This window comes from Vigna umbellata, chromosome 3 (genome assembly GCF_029865625.1).
Source record: "Vigna umbellata cultivar VRB3 chromosome 3, Vumbellata_1.0, whole genome shotgun sequence".
In the NCBI taxonomy this organism is placed as follows: Eukaryota; Viridiplantae; Streptophyta; class Magnoliopsida; order Fabales; family Fabaceae; genus Vigna; species Vigna umbellata.
This window is the reverse complement of record NC_142167.1, coordinates 19964319-19982127: the sequence shown is the minus strand read 5'-3', so window position 1 is coordinate 19982127 and position 17809 is coordinate 19964319. Positions and strand designations below refer to the sequence as shown.

The 17809-nt window shown below is 33.2% G+C and overlaps 2 protein-coding genes across 2 annotated transcripts; both read left to right on the top strand.

Annotated features, from left to right (window-relative positions):
- Window positions 1-559: 559 nt before the first annotated feature.
- Window positions 560-7052, top strand: LOC124822883 (uncharacterized). Its single transcript, XM_047294965.2, has 11 exons — window positions 560-717; window positions 804-895; window positions 1865-1970; window positions 2095-2193; window positions 2289-2354; window positions 2453-2569; window positions 3409-3483; window positions 3720-3822; window positions 5832-5879; window positions 6375-6496; window positions 6620-7052. Exons 1-11 carry the CDS (start codon window positions 652-654, stop codon window positions 6719-6721), a joined length of 996 nt encoding a protein of 331 aa, XP_047150921.1. The 5' UTR covers window positions 560-651; the 3' UTR covers window positions 6722-7052.
- Window positions 7053-9085: 2033 nt separating this feature from the next.
- Window positions 9086-14761, top strand: LOC124822882 (Coatomer, alpha subunit). The gene is made up of 4 exons (XM_047294962.2): window positions 9086-9336; window positions 9626-9858; window positions 10668-11162; window positions 11446-14761. The coding sequence occupies exons 2-4, from the start codon at window positions 9651-9653 to the stop codon at window positions 14406-14408; spliced, it is 3666 nt and encodes a 1221-aa protein (XP_047150918.2). The 5' UTR covers window positions 9086-9336; window positions 9626-9650; the 3' UTR covers window positions 14409-14761.
- Window positions 14762-17809: the final 3048 nt, after the last annotated feature.

Genomic DNA, 17809 nt, shown 5'->3' with positions numbered 1-17809 from the left:
GAGTGGGCCTATGCCAAACTAACTGGACTGGGCTTCTGAAGGCGGTCCAGAAAAATACTATGAAGAAAGAGAAAAGAATAAATATAGAAAAAAATATTTTGAACTTTTTTTTCCGAGACATATTTCATGTATTTTTGAAACTTATCCTGAAATATATTTTATGTAAGAATGTTTTGGAAAACTGATCCCAAAAAATATTTTATTATTTTTGAAAAATCTATTCTAAAAATCTCATTCTAAAATTTTTATTATAGAATATATTTCGTGTGTTTTGAAAATTTTATTCTAAAAATTTTATTTCAAAAGTCTCGTTCCTGAAATCTTGTTCTATAAATTATTTAAAATATATAATCCAAAAGCCATTTTTATAAAAGGTAAAATGATCATTTAATTTGAGTAGGTGCGCTGACAAATTGTGGGGTTGCAAGAAGTAAAAGACGAAGCGCTTGCTTCACATGGCCCATATTTCCCTGATAGCACGTTTTGGGCCTACGAATTATTTTGTATGGACAATAAAAAATTAAATTTTAAAAAGAAATTTTTGGACAGGTAGTGAGTATATGGTTGTTATTTGGATGCGTAAAACCTGAAGCATCACTGGAGAGGTGTCTCTCTCTCCCGCCATTGAAGTAGCTATCTATCGTTCTGAGAATGAGAATACACGCATTTTGTGTCTCCGCTTTTGCTTTTACGATTTCTCCTTTTCCTAACCCTAAGGTACATTTTTTCAAATTCGTGTTTATGTATTTACACTATTCAGTTTAACCTCTATGATGCTTATCGTTAAATTGTGTTATCTGTAGGGTGCACTTTTGCAAGATTGGAAACTTCGAAAGCATGCGTTGAGCTTGAGGCTCACGCCATTTCCTTGGAATTCAAGTTGCAGAAAGAGGAGGTAGCAGCTATTCGTGTTCGATGTCACTGATCAGTTATTATTGTTCAATTAACTATTATATCTAGTTGTGGTAAAAAAAACTGGATTGAATTGAACTTCTAAGAACTGCACTAGATTAAACTTTTAAATTCTAAGCTGTTTAGAATTTTACCTACTGAATTGTTTTATGACGGTTCACAAATGAAACAGAAACATAACATGAAACTGTTGTTGTGTTTAATTGTACAATATCAAACAATAAAGCAAGGTAAACAATATCAAAACATTAAACGAGATGAATAAATTATTTCTATTTGAAAAAGTTAAAAGTCGTTAACTATATACAGCAATGCAGTTCAACTTCTTGATGATTATTTAAACCTGTTGCTACACACAGAAATGCAGTGACTGCGTGAAGAGTTTTGGAGAAAAAAATGTCAGATTTGGTAACCTTAAAAGCCTGCAGTTTTTGGATTTAGTAGTAGCAAATTAGTAGCTTTGCAATATTTTGAGTATTTTATCTAAAACATGTTCTTTGGTGTAATGAACTGTTTTAGGCACAATTCAATTCAATTAGTATGAAGTGTACTTGTAAGAAAAGTGTTGAGTTGAAGTTGAAAAATAGTTATTTAAAAATGCAGTTCAGTTTATATTAAAAGAAATACTTACAGTTTGGTTTAAAATAAACTTCAGTTCAAATATCTCAAATAAAGTTCACCAAATTTAGAAACAGTTTACACCAATATACTCAATTTTGTTTTTCAATTCGGTCTCATTCCTATAAGCTATTTTTTTCACTTTAATTTAATTATAACCCAACTCAGTGCAGTTCAAAATTTTTGTCTACCCCTAATTATATCTTGTGACGTGAAGGTTTATTTTCACTTCTGCTGTTGTATTCTAATTATATTTTATTCTAATATATTCTAGTGTGTGATTAAGCTATTAAGAGTCAGAATTGTGAAATGGCGTGTTTGGATCTAAAAACAGGAGAACTTTCATCTGTGCAGCCAATCAAGAAGCTGAGGATGCTTTTAAGAAGACAGTTGAAATTGATAGGCTCATAGATACACTCAGAGAAGCTAATCCTCGCGAAGTAAGATTCATTTTAAGCAACTTTTATAGCTGACTTGTGATTCAAACTCAGTTAATATTTTTATTGATTGGTTTTAGATAACTTTTTTAACGGCATCCTTGTTGTTTTCCTTTTTTGCAAACAGCTTCAGCAACTTGTTGTTGAAAACATTCTTGCTTTCAATCCTAGCTTTTGGGTTCGACTTGCGGCAAGAACTGATACTTGCAAGTCTGAGGATGATAAAGTACACTTCTAATTTTCCAAAATATTTATGTGTTAGTCTTTGAATAGTTCTTTCTTACATTACACTATTTTTTGGTTTTTGTTATTGCGATACAGAAAGATTATGAAGAATTGGCTGCATCGGTCATGAGTGTGGTGGATTGTGTGGTGCATAAGACTAAGGTAACCCTCTCTCTTGACTGAACATTGTTAAACAGTTATTTGGTTATCTTTGTAGCTTCTTCTAACAGTAATTTTGTTATCATGCGCATGTTTTGCAGGAGAAGATAGAGTCTTCCACCGATGTATTGAAGGGAGTACTAAAACCTGTGATTGATGAGGAAGGAGAGATTCCATGGCCTCCTAGAGATCCCCATGCCGTAACATTGATGGAAAAGGTGTGTTCTGTTTCTCTTTGATTTTACCAAGACTTGCCTACTTAACTCCAAGAACTTTCTTATAAATTTTATATCATGCCCTTGTGCCCCTCTCAGTTCCTTATGTGGTAAAGCAGGCAACAATACACAATTCGTGTCATGTGTTAACATTAAGCTTAATTTGCGTACTATTTGATTTTTAGTTGTTGCAAGGATTTCCGACTGCCTACCTTCATTCTAAAACCCAACATTTGATATACGCATTGTGTCTTGAGTCTTTCATTCACCTTCAGGTTTTGTAAAAACTGAATTTGATTAGACTTTGGAGACCAAATGATTGATAGCGATAATTAACTAGGTGATGTCTATGTGCATGTTTGCATAAACTTCTCCATAATCACTTCAAGGAGAAAAAAAAACTTGTTCATAAATTAAAATTAACTTATGTATAAGTTAAAATCATATTTTGATATTGGAGAACTTTCACAAATTAACCTATGTTTGAGTTAATTTTAGTTTATGGAGAAACTCTTTCATTTTTTTCGTGTCATTTTTTTCTTGTATAAATGCTTATAAATAAATAAATTTATCTAAAACGACTCCATTTATTCTTCTATTCCCTTGTTAATGCAAGCTTAACTGAGATGAGCACCATATAGTCATTTCGGAATTCAAAAAGTAAACAAGGTGTAGGCTAAATTGTGATATTTGTTATTGTTTCTGGGTTTCTTCCCTTATAATTTCTAAAGAGGAGCTTGCATTTTGTTTAGCTATTCTATTTGCTAGTGGATTGTTTTGGTTATTTGAAAATATTTTCGGTAAATCCACTTTCAATATAAATTTTAACTCCCAATCATTAGGAAATAAGTCAAAGGGAACAAGAAGGACAACTAGATGAAGGCTTCCTCGCTGAAGTTAATGCACAGCTTCGACAAGTAAGTCTGATTTTTTCTTTTACTGCTTTTTGTTTAACTTTTTCAGTTGTCAATACTCAACAGAACCTTATACCCTAGTAACAACAAACGTTTGTCCAATCCTCACTGTCTCTGCTGTATTTATTCTTGAAACTTGATGTGTATTCTGTATCTGATTCACACTTTCCCCCCTTTTTTTCACTGCAATATTACATATAACAAATTACTTGTTTGTTTATCATGCCTATAATGAGCAGGCAAAGGAAGATGGTGATAAGCCTGGGCTCGAGGCTATGTTGCAAAAGGTGTTGCAGCTCTATGCTTCCAAAGTTCTCTCAAAACGTAGTTATGCCGTTAAAGGTATGTTCGTAGTTCTTTTATTTTATGTAGAAAATTTATTTCCAGTTAGATGAGTATTTGCTTGTGAAAAATGGCACCAATCAGTGTAAGTGTTAGTTTTGCTGTTTATTTTTATTTAATTATTTTTGTACTCTAAATTTATGAGTACATTCGCTTCATTGGACAGGATATAGAATAGGTGAGACAAAGTAACTTGAATTAATTCAGTTAAATGCAGGAATTTTCGTTCTACTTGCTATGGTCAAACTATAATTAAATGCTTATTTTTTTCTTTTAACACGATCATGGTTGATTTTTAGTTCTCTTTTTTTCTCTTGTTTGTATATGATCTTTCTAGGTGCTCTACAATTTTTTTTCCTTTTAGATTTGAATGGCCGTTCTGAAAACTCTCCCCTGAATGGAGAAAGGCATGGGATAAAAATAAGCGTATTGACTGTTAATTGTGAGGTGCTAGAGGGAACAGAAGAGGGAGATAACGTTTGGTTGGTTCGTGATGTTGAAGAGTATATTACAAATTTAACAAAAGACAAGAAGAATATAACACAAGAGTAATACAAGTTTCCAAGTTCAAATATATTGGATAAACATTGCAAAACGATGCGAAAATTTAGTGTTGTCAAAGTGGATTGTAAACGGCGAGCCAACCCGACTCATCACGGGTTTGAGCCGGGTTGGGTTTGAAAAAAATGTAATTTTTTTATGCGGATTAGTTTTCAACCCGGCTCACGCGGGTTGAACCCGTGGTGAGCCGGGTTGGCTCACCAACCCATCTAATTTAATTTAATTATTTATTATTTTGTGTTTTAATATTATTAGTTAACATTTTTTATTATATTGTAGATGGGATAAAATAAAATGTTTCAAGAGAGACAAATATTATAATTTAATTATTCAAGACTTTAATATTATAGATGGACAAGTGATAAAAAAATTATCAATATTAAAAACTTATTTATTCACCTTTTATGCTTGTTTTTGTACTACACTTGGACAGTATGATATATTTTTTTTTAATTGTCTTTGAGTTTAACATCATTTTAAAATGAAATTTATTTAGATTTGAATTAAAAAATATATAATTTTTTATTTTAAAAAAACTTATAATTAAGTGAGCTAGTGAGTCAACCCGTTTAACCCACCAACCCGTGGTGGGCTGGGCCGGATCGAGCCGGATTACCCGTTTTGACAGCTCTGGGAAAATTAATAAGAATGTCACATTTAGAATGGGAAAGGGATGTCTAAACGGGAGAAATGCATCATGAGTTATTTTTTATCTCAAAGTATCTATCAAAATTTAAGACACTCTGTGGTATTGCTATGCATCTGGTTATACTATATGGTATTGAATGTTGGGTTTTTAATGGGGCAAGGGAAAAAATGAGAGTGGCATAAATAAGAATGCATTTCCAGCTAAACAAGACAGAAAAATATGCAAAATGATTGTATACAAGGTGGTATTTGTGTGACCCCGATTGAGGAAAAGATGACGAAAAATTGGTTAAGGTAGGTTGGACACAATCAAGAAAGGCTACTATGACACCTGTGCGTAGATTAGATTGAATGGTTTTTAGTTCACGAGGAGGGGGGAGGAGGAAGATAAAGAAAGATATTGGAGGAATTTGTTCGGAGAAATTTCATGGTAAATTATATCTTTGTAAAATATATGACGAGCATGGCATCATGTGATTTATATAGCTAATCTCACTTAGTGGGGTAAGGCTTTTACTCGAAGAGTTTAACAATGGAAATATATGACGAGCGTTTGGTTGGATTGATTCATTTGGGAACTAGGATCAGGTTTACCGATGCATTGGGATGGCTCCCACGTAGTGAGATCTATTTTTTGTTATTGCAGCCATTGAGCTGCTATTTGATCACTATAATGTTTCTCGCGCAAAATATCAGTTTCAACTAGAAATCTCGTCATCTTGTTGAATTCTTGCTTGTGGGTTACCAGAAATATAGGGCTTTTATGTCTAATTTGGAAGGTTGTTGTGTTCTTTTTGCAGGGAAGGAAGTGTTAAAGGACGAGCAGTTCCTTGAAACCATAATCCAAGGTGTCTTAGTTATCATAATTTTTTTATGTTGTTGAAAAACATTAAATTATAAATTTGATATCAGAATTCTCTCCCTGTTTCTTGACAAAGAATCGACGTCGTAATTTTCGAGTTTGGGTTTAATTTCTTTGTCTTTTTTCATCCTCTTTAATTCAATGTATTATGTGGTTTTTGATTTCATTTTTCCATAAGTATCTTTCTATGGATTGTTCGTTTCACTTGGTTTAATAGTAAAAAATGGCATTTGAAATGATGAATTTTTATTTTTATCATAAATATAATTTCTTATTGGATGAATAACCTTATCTTAAAACCAATACATCTTGTGAATCTGATCAAGAATCATGGAAAATAGTTTATATGAAAGGGATTTTGGCAAACCAAATTAGTAAAACATCTTTTTGTAATATTACTGATTAATACTGTGACGTCTTTTATCTCCGACTACTGATAAATAGCTTGTTTCAATGATCAATCATTGGTTATCCCTTGCAGCTCCTGAACAAGAGTGGAACAATATTTTGATCAATGGATTGACAATTGGTGCGGGGAATATTTCAGCAGAGGAGCTCTTCGCTGTCTTAAAGAAACGAATTGAACGCGTTTTGATTCGAACGGTGAGACAGAGCTTCGTTTTTATTCGTGCGGTTTTTGTTTATTTTCGTCCTCTACTTAACTGATGATGTTTCTTTGATTTGTCCTTCTTCTTTCTATTCACTTCGTGCTGCTAAAAAACAAAGGAGGGAGGCTCTTACCGACAGCGCATTCTGACAGAGTACCTGAGAGGCATTGAAAAAAGAACAGAGGAGATTGTTCAAGCGCTTCAGGGGAAACCACAATAGCATTTTCTTCGAACCTGAAAATGGCTTGGCAGTTAGAATGTCATAAACCAAAGTAATGTTCTGCATGGTGCTGGAAGTGGGTTATTATTTGTGAAGCAGATCAAGCTGATTCAATGAGCTGGAGAAATATAATCACATATCTTCAATCAGTAGCAATACTCAAACGGATCAGAAGATTGGCTTTCAGAATAGTATCTGTCGACTTTCATATTCAGGTAGCAGGTTAAGTAATCTCTACTGGAAGAAAATATACATATTTATTGTAATATTGGAATCTGGAAAAATTATTTTAAAAAATAAATATAATCATTTGTGGCTTAAATTTTGTTAATGTTTTCTTTTTAGTTAGTTTTTGTTTCTATAACCTTAGGCACTTGCATCTGGTTATTTATTCTCAACCTGAAGATATGCACCTAGAGTGAGTTGCAATTCTTTTTTGAGACAATGAAATTTGAAACATAAATATATAACATTATTATTATTATTATTATTGATGAAAAGTGTTCTTAAGAATTTTCAGCATGCTGTTTCTTTAAAGAATTGCAGAGGATTTAGATCAAATTCACGTGCGTGATACAACTCCGGGCAAATAATTGTAGGTTATGTATATAGGGCTTAAAGATTGTTATAGCTTTCTAGCACCATTTAAAATTTATATCCAATCTCAAATAATCCAACAATTAGTATAATAAGTGATTAATCTGAGCGTAGCATCATAGTTTTTTTAAAAATTAGGGGTATTCATTGAAATAGGGTGTATATCATTTTGATAATTAAAATTGTGATAATTTGACTTTTTAAATGAATAAAAAGGTCTTAAAGTGATAAATGTTTTTAAATATGTTTACTTTTCTTATATTTTTTATTAAATGACATTAATGTCCCTAACATTAAAACTTGTGAAAACTAAAACATAAAAAATATAAATATCATTTATTAAAAATATAAGAGATAAAGTCTCATTTATTGGAAAAAAGTAATGTAATTTATATAAAGGAGATATGAGAAGGTAGATGTTTATCTAAAAATTACAAAGAGTAAGTTCGATTTGGTTAAAAACATAAAAGGACTATATACAGAGTTGGTGTTATTTATTTAGTACAAAAGAAATGTAACTAAATTTTCCTTTTTTTTGTGGATTCCAGATTGAAATTGTGAAAGAGCATGTGAATGAGTGTTTTCCAGAGAAGGGTATTCTAAATATTTCTTAAAAATATACGGAATTTATAATTGTTATGAACGCTATTATTAAAGTGTTATAAATCTTGGCATCATCTTATTAATATAATATACAATTTGTGAGTGTTGTATCAGGCTGGATGATTCTATGAGTTGGAAAAGCCACATTGAAGACTATGTTTACTATGACAAATGCATATCCATTTTTGGTGGATATATTAATGTATTCATTTTTTATTGAAACTGCACCTGAAATATATCTTGAGATGATTACAATATTTTTACTAATACATTTTCCTAAAACATAATTATATTTATGTTACATTTTTTAATATAAAAGAAGACTAATTAGCAAAAACTTATTTTAATTTATGACTCTTGCTTAAACAGTGAAATATGGTGCATTGCATAGAATTTTGGCAAGTGGCTTCTAGTGAACGAAACACTCATCTCCTTCCACCTTTGTTTTCCTCGGTTGTTTGGTATGATTCCATCATCATACTAACACTACCACACTTCGCTTCAAATTAAAGCTAAAAAATAACTAATAGACCAATAGTTCAGAATTTCCACTCATAATAAATCAATTTCTGAATTGTATATTTACATTATTGACCACTATCAAATTATCACAATATTAATATTAACATTAATTAACTTAAAACAAAATATCATTATTAATAAGATTGTGATTAAGTCATTATTAATCTAAAGTTTAATTCAAAAATTATAAATATAAATTAAGATAAGGGATTATATTTATTATCTATTAACAATTATAAATGTTAAATATTGATTTGCATATCGAAATATTTTTTGATAGATAATTTCAAATTCAATCAAACGAATTAAAAAATGAATCGTGATAAAAACAATTTAAAAAACTTATAACATAGACCTCATAGAACAATTTCTACTTTCAGTCGATGTTTATTCGAATGAAAAAAATTGTCATTGACCACCATTTACAATTGTCGTAACAGAACAAATGTTGAAATTGACGGATAAGTTTGTATTTGAATTACTTTATTTGTTTACTTTTAATATAAATTTTTTTATAATTTTCTTAATATATAAAAAATAAAATAATTATAGAAAAATAAAAAATATATATTAATTCCCGGAAATTAATGGTTGATAAATATGTAATAAATGGCGATGATGGCAGAAATGCAATAACAATGTACCATTTGAAACTTCTGAAGGGTACAGTACACTACTTATAGAAATTTGATTCCGATCTCTCTCTTTCTCTTACTTTCTCTGTGTCTCTCGTTGTTCTTTTTCTTCGTAAATTAACAGACATACCCAAAAACCATAGCCAGATCTCATCTGAAAAGAGAAGTGAATATTCTCGTTCTCTCTCATCTCTCATACATGCTTATCATCACTCTTCTGTCGGTGAACTTGATCTCTTTGTTGTAATCAGATCTGAGGTAAATTCGCTCCACTTTTCAATTCCGCGTTGCATTACGAATCCACCGAGTAATGGTAATTCCGAACAATGAGATTTGATTTTCATTCTGATTAGTCGGAATCAGTGAGAATCGGTGGGGGCAATGTTAATTGTTAATTACTATATCTTGTAATGAAATTAGTGTCCGAGGTTGGTTCCATTTGAGGCGAGAGAAACGTTTTTCGTGTGTCGGAATGGGGATTGGGGTTTCGGGTTCTTATTGAGGCATTGGAAACTGGAGTTTTTATCAATTTGATTGGATCGTGCAGAAACGGTGTTTGTGATCGAGGGAAGATGCTTACCAAGTTCGAGACCAAAAGTAATAGAGTGAAGGGACTCAGTTTCCACAGCAAGAGACCCTGGATCCTCGCGAGTCTTCACAGTGGCGTGATCCAGCTATGGGATTACCGAATGGGCACCCTTATTGATAGATTCGACGAGCATGATGGTCCGGTCAGAGGTGTTCATTTCCATAATTCTCAGCCCCTATTTGTCTCTGGAGGTACCTTTTTCACAACCCGTCTTATGTTTTTGAATCTGTAATTTACTATCTTCAATTATCCTTACACTGATTATACTCTGATCCGTTAGTTATATATCCTTTATTGTTGTTGGTCTGCTATATCTGAATGGGGGCACTTAATTACAACCTCCTTATGTTTCTCCATCTTTAATTTTCTATCTCCAATTTCCCACATACTGCTTATCTCTGATCTGTAAGTTGTGTATCCTTTATCGTTGTTGGTCTGCGCATATTTGAAATATTAGTGTCAAAATATTAGTTGTTAAGGAGACATGTAAACTCCACTATAATCCGGTAAATCTTGCCGGTTTATATAGATTTGTTTGTGTAAGAAGCATCTCTCTTTCTAGATCTGCCATGCTGAACGAATAAAAGTAAAATTATGACTGATGACTCATATTTGGGTGTCTTGGAGAGGAATTTACTGCATTATATATAATGCTTCTTTTATTAGTTCATATCTCTTTGCTCGCCCTTGGTTGATGAAACAGGATTATAGCATGAACAGTAAGAATGGTGGATTTGCATATATGTTTTAGTGTAGTTGAAATGCTCTGGATCTGCAAATTAATAACTAGTATAAATCTGGCTTTTGAAAACAAAACAGTGGTGCATGGCATCTTGTTCTAATGGTTGGGTTCAGTGTGATCTTCTGAATGTTTCATTTGTCACTTGGAGTGGAGAAGATTTTGATGTGTCATGTACTTTGATAAAATAAATTATTGTTCTAGTAGAATGGGGAGGGGTTTGTACTTTATACAATTTGACTATTTTTTTTCTTGGGACAGGGGATGATTACAAGATTAAGGTTTGGAACTATAAGATGCATAGGTGTTTGTTCACTCTTTTGGGACACCTTGATTATATCCGCACTGTGCAATTTCATCATGAAAACCCATGGATTGTGAGTGCCAGTGATGATCAAACAATTCGCATTTGGAACTGGCAGTCACGGACCTGTATATCTGTTTTAACCGGGCACAATCATTATGTTATGTGTGCTACATTCCATCCAAAAGAGGATATTGTTGTGTCGGCCTCCCTTGATCAGACTGTTCGTGTTTGGGATATTGGTTCTCTCAAAAGGAAGGCTGGGCCTCCTGCAGATGACATTCTACGATTGAGTCAGATGAACACAGATCTTTTTGGAGGTGTTGATGCAGTTGTTAAGTATGTATTGGAAGGTCATGATCGGGGTGTCAACTGGGCTGCTTTTCATCCTACACTGCCTCTCATTGTCTCCGGAGCTGATGACCGACAAGTGAAACTTTGGAGGATGAATGGTAAATTTTAAACAAAGATAATTACTTTATATTCTCCTAAATAGTAACTACCTAGAAATGTCAAATTCTTTCTGTTCCGAATTTTGTATTAATGCTATTCTGATTGTTATGAATATTAACAAAACAGTGTTTGGGCGAACTTTTTCTTGCATTGTTGGTAGCAATACCTTTCATACAGGACAGTACTTTCATGCATTAACTTGTTAGTGCTTAGTTATCCGAACCAAGTATAGTATTTTTATTGACCTTCTCAATGTTCCTAATATTTTTCACCTGTTTTCAGACACTAAGGCATGGGAAGTGGATACTTTGAGAGGGCACATGAATAATGTTTCATGTGTTATGTTCCATGCCAAACAGGACATCATTGTGTCAAATTCCGAGGATAAGAGTATTCGAGTATGGGATGCCACAAAGCGGACTGGAATACAAACTTTCCGCAGAGAGCATGATCGGTTTTGGATTCTTGCAACACATCCTGAAATGAATTTGTTGGCAGCTGGTCATGACAGCGGAATGATAGTCTTTAAGCTGGAGAGAGAAAGACCTGCTTTTGCAGTCAGCGGCGATTCACTATTCTATACGAAAGACAGATTCTTGCGTTTCTATGAATTTTCTACACAGAGAGAGACACAAGTACTTACAATCAGACGACCTGGCTCCTCAACTCTTAATCAATGTCCAAAGACTCTTTCCTATAGTCCTTCTGAAAATGCAATTCTTCTCTGTTCAGACGTGGATGGAGGATCTTATGAGTTATATTGCATATCCAAAGATAGCACAAAGGACAGTTTTGGTAGGGGGGATATGCAAGATCCAAAGAAAGGTGTTGGAGGATCTGCAGTCTTTGTGGCTAGGAATAGATTTGCCGTCCTTGACAAAGGAAGCAACCAAGTCTCTGTAAAAAATCTGAAAAATGAGCTTGTGAAAAAGAGCGCCCTTCCAACTGCTGCAGATGCTATATTCTATGCTGGAACAGGCAACTTGCTATGTAGGTCAGAGGATAGGGTTTTTATATTTGATCTACAGCAGAGGATTGTTCTGGGTGATCTGCAGACCCCTTTTATAAAGTATGTAGTCTGGTCTAATGACATGGAAAATGTTGCTCTGCTCAGTAAACATGCAATTGTCATTGCTAGCAAGAAGCTTGTGCATCAATGCACCCTTCATGAGACAATCCGAGTAAAAAGTGGAGCCTGGGATGACAACGGCATTTTTATTTATACTACATTAAATCATATCAAATATTGCCTCCCCAATGGAGATAGTGGGATAATAAAGACACTGGATGTCCCCATCTATATCACAAAGGTTATGGGAAACACCATCTTTTGCTTGGGTCGGGATGGGAAAAACAAGGCTATAACTGTTGATGCAACAGAATACATCTTTAAGCTTTCCTTGTTGAAGAAAAAATATGACCAGGTAATGAACATGATAAGGAATTCACAGCTTTGTGGGCAGGCTGTGATTGCTTATCTACAACAGAAAGGGTTTCCTGAAGTTGCCCTCCATTTTGTTAAAGATGAGAGAATCAGATTCAATTTGGCTTTGGAGAGTGGCAACATTCAAATTGCTGTTGCATCAGCAACTGCAATTGATGAAAAAGATCACTGGTATCGATTAGGGGTAGAAGCTCTTCGACAAGGGAACTCTGGTATAGTAGAGTATGCATACCAGAGGACCAAAAATTTTGAGAGACTATCATTCCTTTATCTCATTACTGGTAACGTGGACAAACTTTCAAAAATGTTGAAAATTGCTGAAGTGAAGAATGATGTCATGGGCCAGTTTCACAATGCCCTATATATGGGTGACATAAGAGAGCGTGTCAAGATCTTGGAGAATGTTGGACATTTGCCTCTTGCTTACGTCACTGCATCAGTGCATGGACTACATGATGTTGCTGAAAGGCTTGCATCTGAACTTGGCGATAATGTTCCATCTGTTCCCAAGGGAAAAGTACAATCTCTCTTGAGACCACCGTCACCTGTGTCGTGTGGTGGTGATTGGCCTCTTCTCAGGGTCATGCGGGGAATATTTGATGGTGGGTTTAACAATACAGATCGAGATGCAGACGATGAAGAGTTCGAGGCTGCTGATGGTGATTGGGGCGAGGAACTTGACATGGTTGATGTTGATGCATTACAAAATGGAGATGTTTCTGCAATTTTGGATGCAGTAGAAGTGGCTGAAGAGGATGACGAAGAAGGGGGATGGGACCTGGAAGATTTAGAGCTCCCACCTGAAGCTGAAACACCAAAAGTTTCTGTCAGTTCACGATCTTCAGTGTTTGTGGCCCCAACAGCCGGGATGGCCGTTAGTCAGATATGGATTCAGAGATCTTCTCTTGCAGCTGATCATGTAGCTGCTGGCAATTTTGATACTGCGATGAGGTTACTGAACAGGCAACTCGGGATAAGGAACTTTGTCCCCTTGAAATCTATGTTCCTAGATCTGCATACAGGCAGTCATTCCTATCTGCGTGCCTTTTCATCCGCACCGGTTGTAGCAATTGCTGTTGAAAGAGGTTGGACTGAGTCATCTAGTCCAAATGTGAGAGGCCCACCGGCACTTCCTTTCAAATTGTCTCAATTAGATGAAAAACTCAAAGCCGGTTACAAGTCAACAACTGCTGGAAAATTTTCTGATGCTCTTCGCACCTTTATCAATATTCTTCATACCATTCCTTTAATTGTTGTTGAGTCAAGGAGGGAGGTTGATGATGTGAAAGAATTGATTGTCATAGTGAAAGAGTATGTTTTGGGGCTGCGGATGGAACTAAAAAGAAGGGAAATTAAGGACAGTCCAGCACGCCAGCAAGAACTTGCCGCTTATTTCACCCACTGCAATCTTCAAGTGCCTCACTTGAGGCTAGCTTTGCTGAATGCCATGACTGTCTGCTACAAGGCAAAGAACCTTTCCACGGCAGCTAACTTTGCCAGGAGATTACTTGAGACCAATCCTACTGTTGAAAACCAAGCTAAGACAGCAAGGCAAGTGCTGGCAGCTGCAGAAAGAAATATGACTGATGCCTTACAATTGAACTATGATTTTCGGAACCCATTTGTAATTTGTGGGGCAACCTATGTGCCCATTTATCGTGGACAAAAGGATGTCTCTTGCCCCTACTGTACTTCCCGTTTCGTGCCAACACAAGAGGGACAGCTATGTGCTGTTTGTGAGCTTTCGGTGGTTGGGGCGGATGCTTCTGGATTGCTCTGCTCTCCTTCCCAGATTCGTTGATTGCACTGGATCAGGAGCGATTAATGAATTTTTGTTTCAGGTCAATTTTCAACAGCAGATAAGAGTCCTATTCATCAATTAATATATTTTTCTGTAGAAACTAGAAGTAGTCAAAAGTTACTGTTTGAGTGAATTTCTGTCTTTCCTTTTTTCCATGGTTTCCCTTTATGATTTTCCCCCCTCATCTAAGTATAAGAAGAAAGGGGACAAAGCCTATTATTAATCTTTCGTGCATGTGAAGTTTTCTTGTATTATGTTGAATTAATTTTGTTAGTTTGAGTTGGAAAAAAGTAACATTTTGAGGCTTTAATAAACGAACTTATACAGTAATTCATGATTACTTTTTAAAATAACGACTTGTTTGCAGTATAGACCATTTTTCCATTTTTCTGCACTTTTTAATTGCCCAATTGTCCCCAATATATGGGTACTCCTCCTCGTCCTGTTTAGGTTGCATGCCCTACTACATTATAGCTTTTGTGTCAAAACGTTTGTTGTGAATATGATAAATCCTATTAAACGTTTACCTGTCCTGAAGACTCCAATTTGTCTCAATTAAATGTTAACCCTATTTCTTTTAATAATAATAATGGTTTTGGTTCAAAAATTATATGATCGATGTATTAATTGTATAATTCAAATTAATTAGTTGAATAAACAAAAAGTTATATTAACATATGTAAATTTAACTTTAATATAAAAACTATTGTTTCGAAACTTTTTTAATTGGAAAATAGCATAAAAGATACAAATAAGTCTGCATCTGAGTTTTATTGGACGATGGCCTTTTTTTCTCTTCTCTTAATTTGTTTCGATTTCACTTTCTTTCATCTCTTTCACATTTTTAATTCATCCTTTTTCAACGAGATTTTTGAAGAATTGTGAGATTTTTACATATTTGATCTTTGTGTGTCTATTGTTTCGACCAAAATATCGTGTTAACATAAGCAAATGGTTTTAACTTCAAAATTATATTCAAGTGTTTTTGAGACAATAGATAAATTATAACCAAAACATAATAATTTAGTCAGTCGAAATAGACGAGAACAAATATTGATTCTTAATTTATATTCCGTTTTAATCAATCATTGACTTCTTTCTGTTTTAAATTAATTTTCCAAGCAAAATTAGATTGAAAAAATGTTTGACCTAACAAATTATTAATGAATATTTATTCAAAGAAAAATAATATAATAGTTTGAAAGCTGAGCCGTACAACAAAAGACACTGCTAACTTCGTTTTCTTGTTGTGTAAAAGAAAAGAAAAAAATAAGTTATTGAATTAAAAAATCTTAATGTCCTGTAATATAAAACGGAACGAAATATATTGATTTAATATATACAACAATTTTTTTTACCATGCATTGCATGTATCATGTTTATTTAAGAAAGTAAACTTTTTAAGAATTCTTTCTATTTTTAAAACTTTTTAATCTACAAAAGTAAAACATTTAAAAAAGATTGCTAGGTAAATATAAAATAATGAATAAATTTGATTCTTTTAATTTGTGTTGTCAATAACAATTTTATGATTGGTGTTGATGTAGACAATTTTATTATAACTATAGATGATGATATAGAAATCATTATCGAGACAAATAACATAACCAATTATAAATGACAATATAGAAGTCATTAATAAATACGACGACAAAACGATAAAATATACATTAATCATTATAAGCGAAGATGTGAAAATATTTGAAGACCATGACAATATAGAAAATAATAAAATCACTGATTATTTTACATTATTTATAATATTATTTTATATTAATCATATAATTTTACATTTTTTATTTCATAATGAAGACAAATAAAAAAATAACAACCATAATCGAATTAAAGAAACAAATATAACAATTTTCAATACTCAACAAATAAATAATAATAATGAAAATTTCACTACAAATATAAATTTTTTATAAATTTAAAACTTAACTAAATCTTACTATTTAAAAATGTCAGTTTCTCATTTGGAATCACGAGTATATTTACCTACTACATTAAGAATCAAGAAATAAGTGAAACAATTTCTTTCCTCTATTTTCCTTATTATGAAGCTAAATTAGAAAGATCGGTTTTAATAAAAATATTATTTGCAATAAAAGTCAAATTACTGACACTTATAATTATTATTTACAGTATAAAATTAAACCAGCAAACTCTTGTACAAGACAGATTAATATCACGTAACTCACCCAGACTCAAATAATAATAATAATACATCCACGTTTATTATTATTATTATTATTATTATTATTACAATTTAGAATTATAATTATAATTATGATAAGACATCCACGTTCCTTAATCAAGAAACGTTGATTTTTATTTTTAAAGGTGCATTTAATTTTTTAACAATTTATTTTATACGTTATTCCACACCAAATTTATACATGACTATAAGAAGCATGGGTGAGTGGCGAGCACAACACGTAACTCCATTTTTGCACCACCCAACAACCATTTTAAACCATACTCTCATCTTCTTCCTTCAACTCTCTCTTTAAAAACCTAATTCAACAACCGCTTCCCTAAAAACCATCACAAAGAAAATGACTTCAATCACAGACAAAAGACCATCATAGCAATGTAAGGTAATTCGAAATATTTAAGATCGTTATTTATAATTTGAAATTAGATAACATTATTTAATTATTATTACTATTTTTCTCACTTTTAACAAAAAAATATTATTGCTTTTTTATTATTAAAAATTAATCATATTTTTATTTGTTAGATATGTATTTTATTTCTCTCTTAAAGTGTGTATTAATGAGAAAATTATAGTTGCATGTGAGGGCATGTAAAAATATAAAGGAGCCACTGGGTCTTATGTGAGGCAGTCAGACCCATCAAACCAATAACAACTTAGCCTTAAGAAAGACTTCTCAGAAGTCTGATTCAGTTGCTTGAGCTCTCTCTCTCTAAAACTCTTTTTGCCCTAAATTCTCTCTGTCTTCTCTCTAAAAATTTTCATTCACTGAACCATTCAATCTTGGATTTGAAGGTGCTCAGGCATTTACCACACCGAAGGCTTCCTTTTGACCCGATCATATTTTCGTTTGGACCGGTAAGTGATTTTTTCCATTCCTTTGCTGTTTCTGGAGCCTAGGGCATGCAACGCTACTAGTTGCATGTTGTTAGTGGGGTTTCGTCTTCATATTTTTTGTCAAATCAAGCTCTAAGAGTCGTTGATGTCACCACTTTGGTGGTTTGTAGGGTCAGGTTGAGTTCTCGTGCTGTGAAGGGTACTGTTAGGGCAGTTTCAATTAGTTGTGCTTGGAGAAACCTAGATAAGGGGAGCTAGTTATATTTTTTTAGGAGTTGTATGGTGTGCATGTTTGATAAATTGTGAATTGTCTTACTAATATACTATATTTTGGTGGTGAGCATGT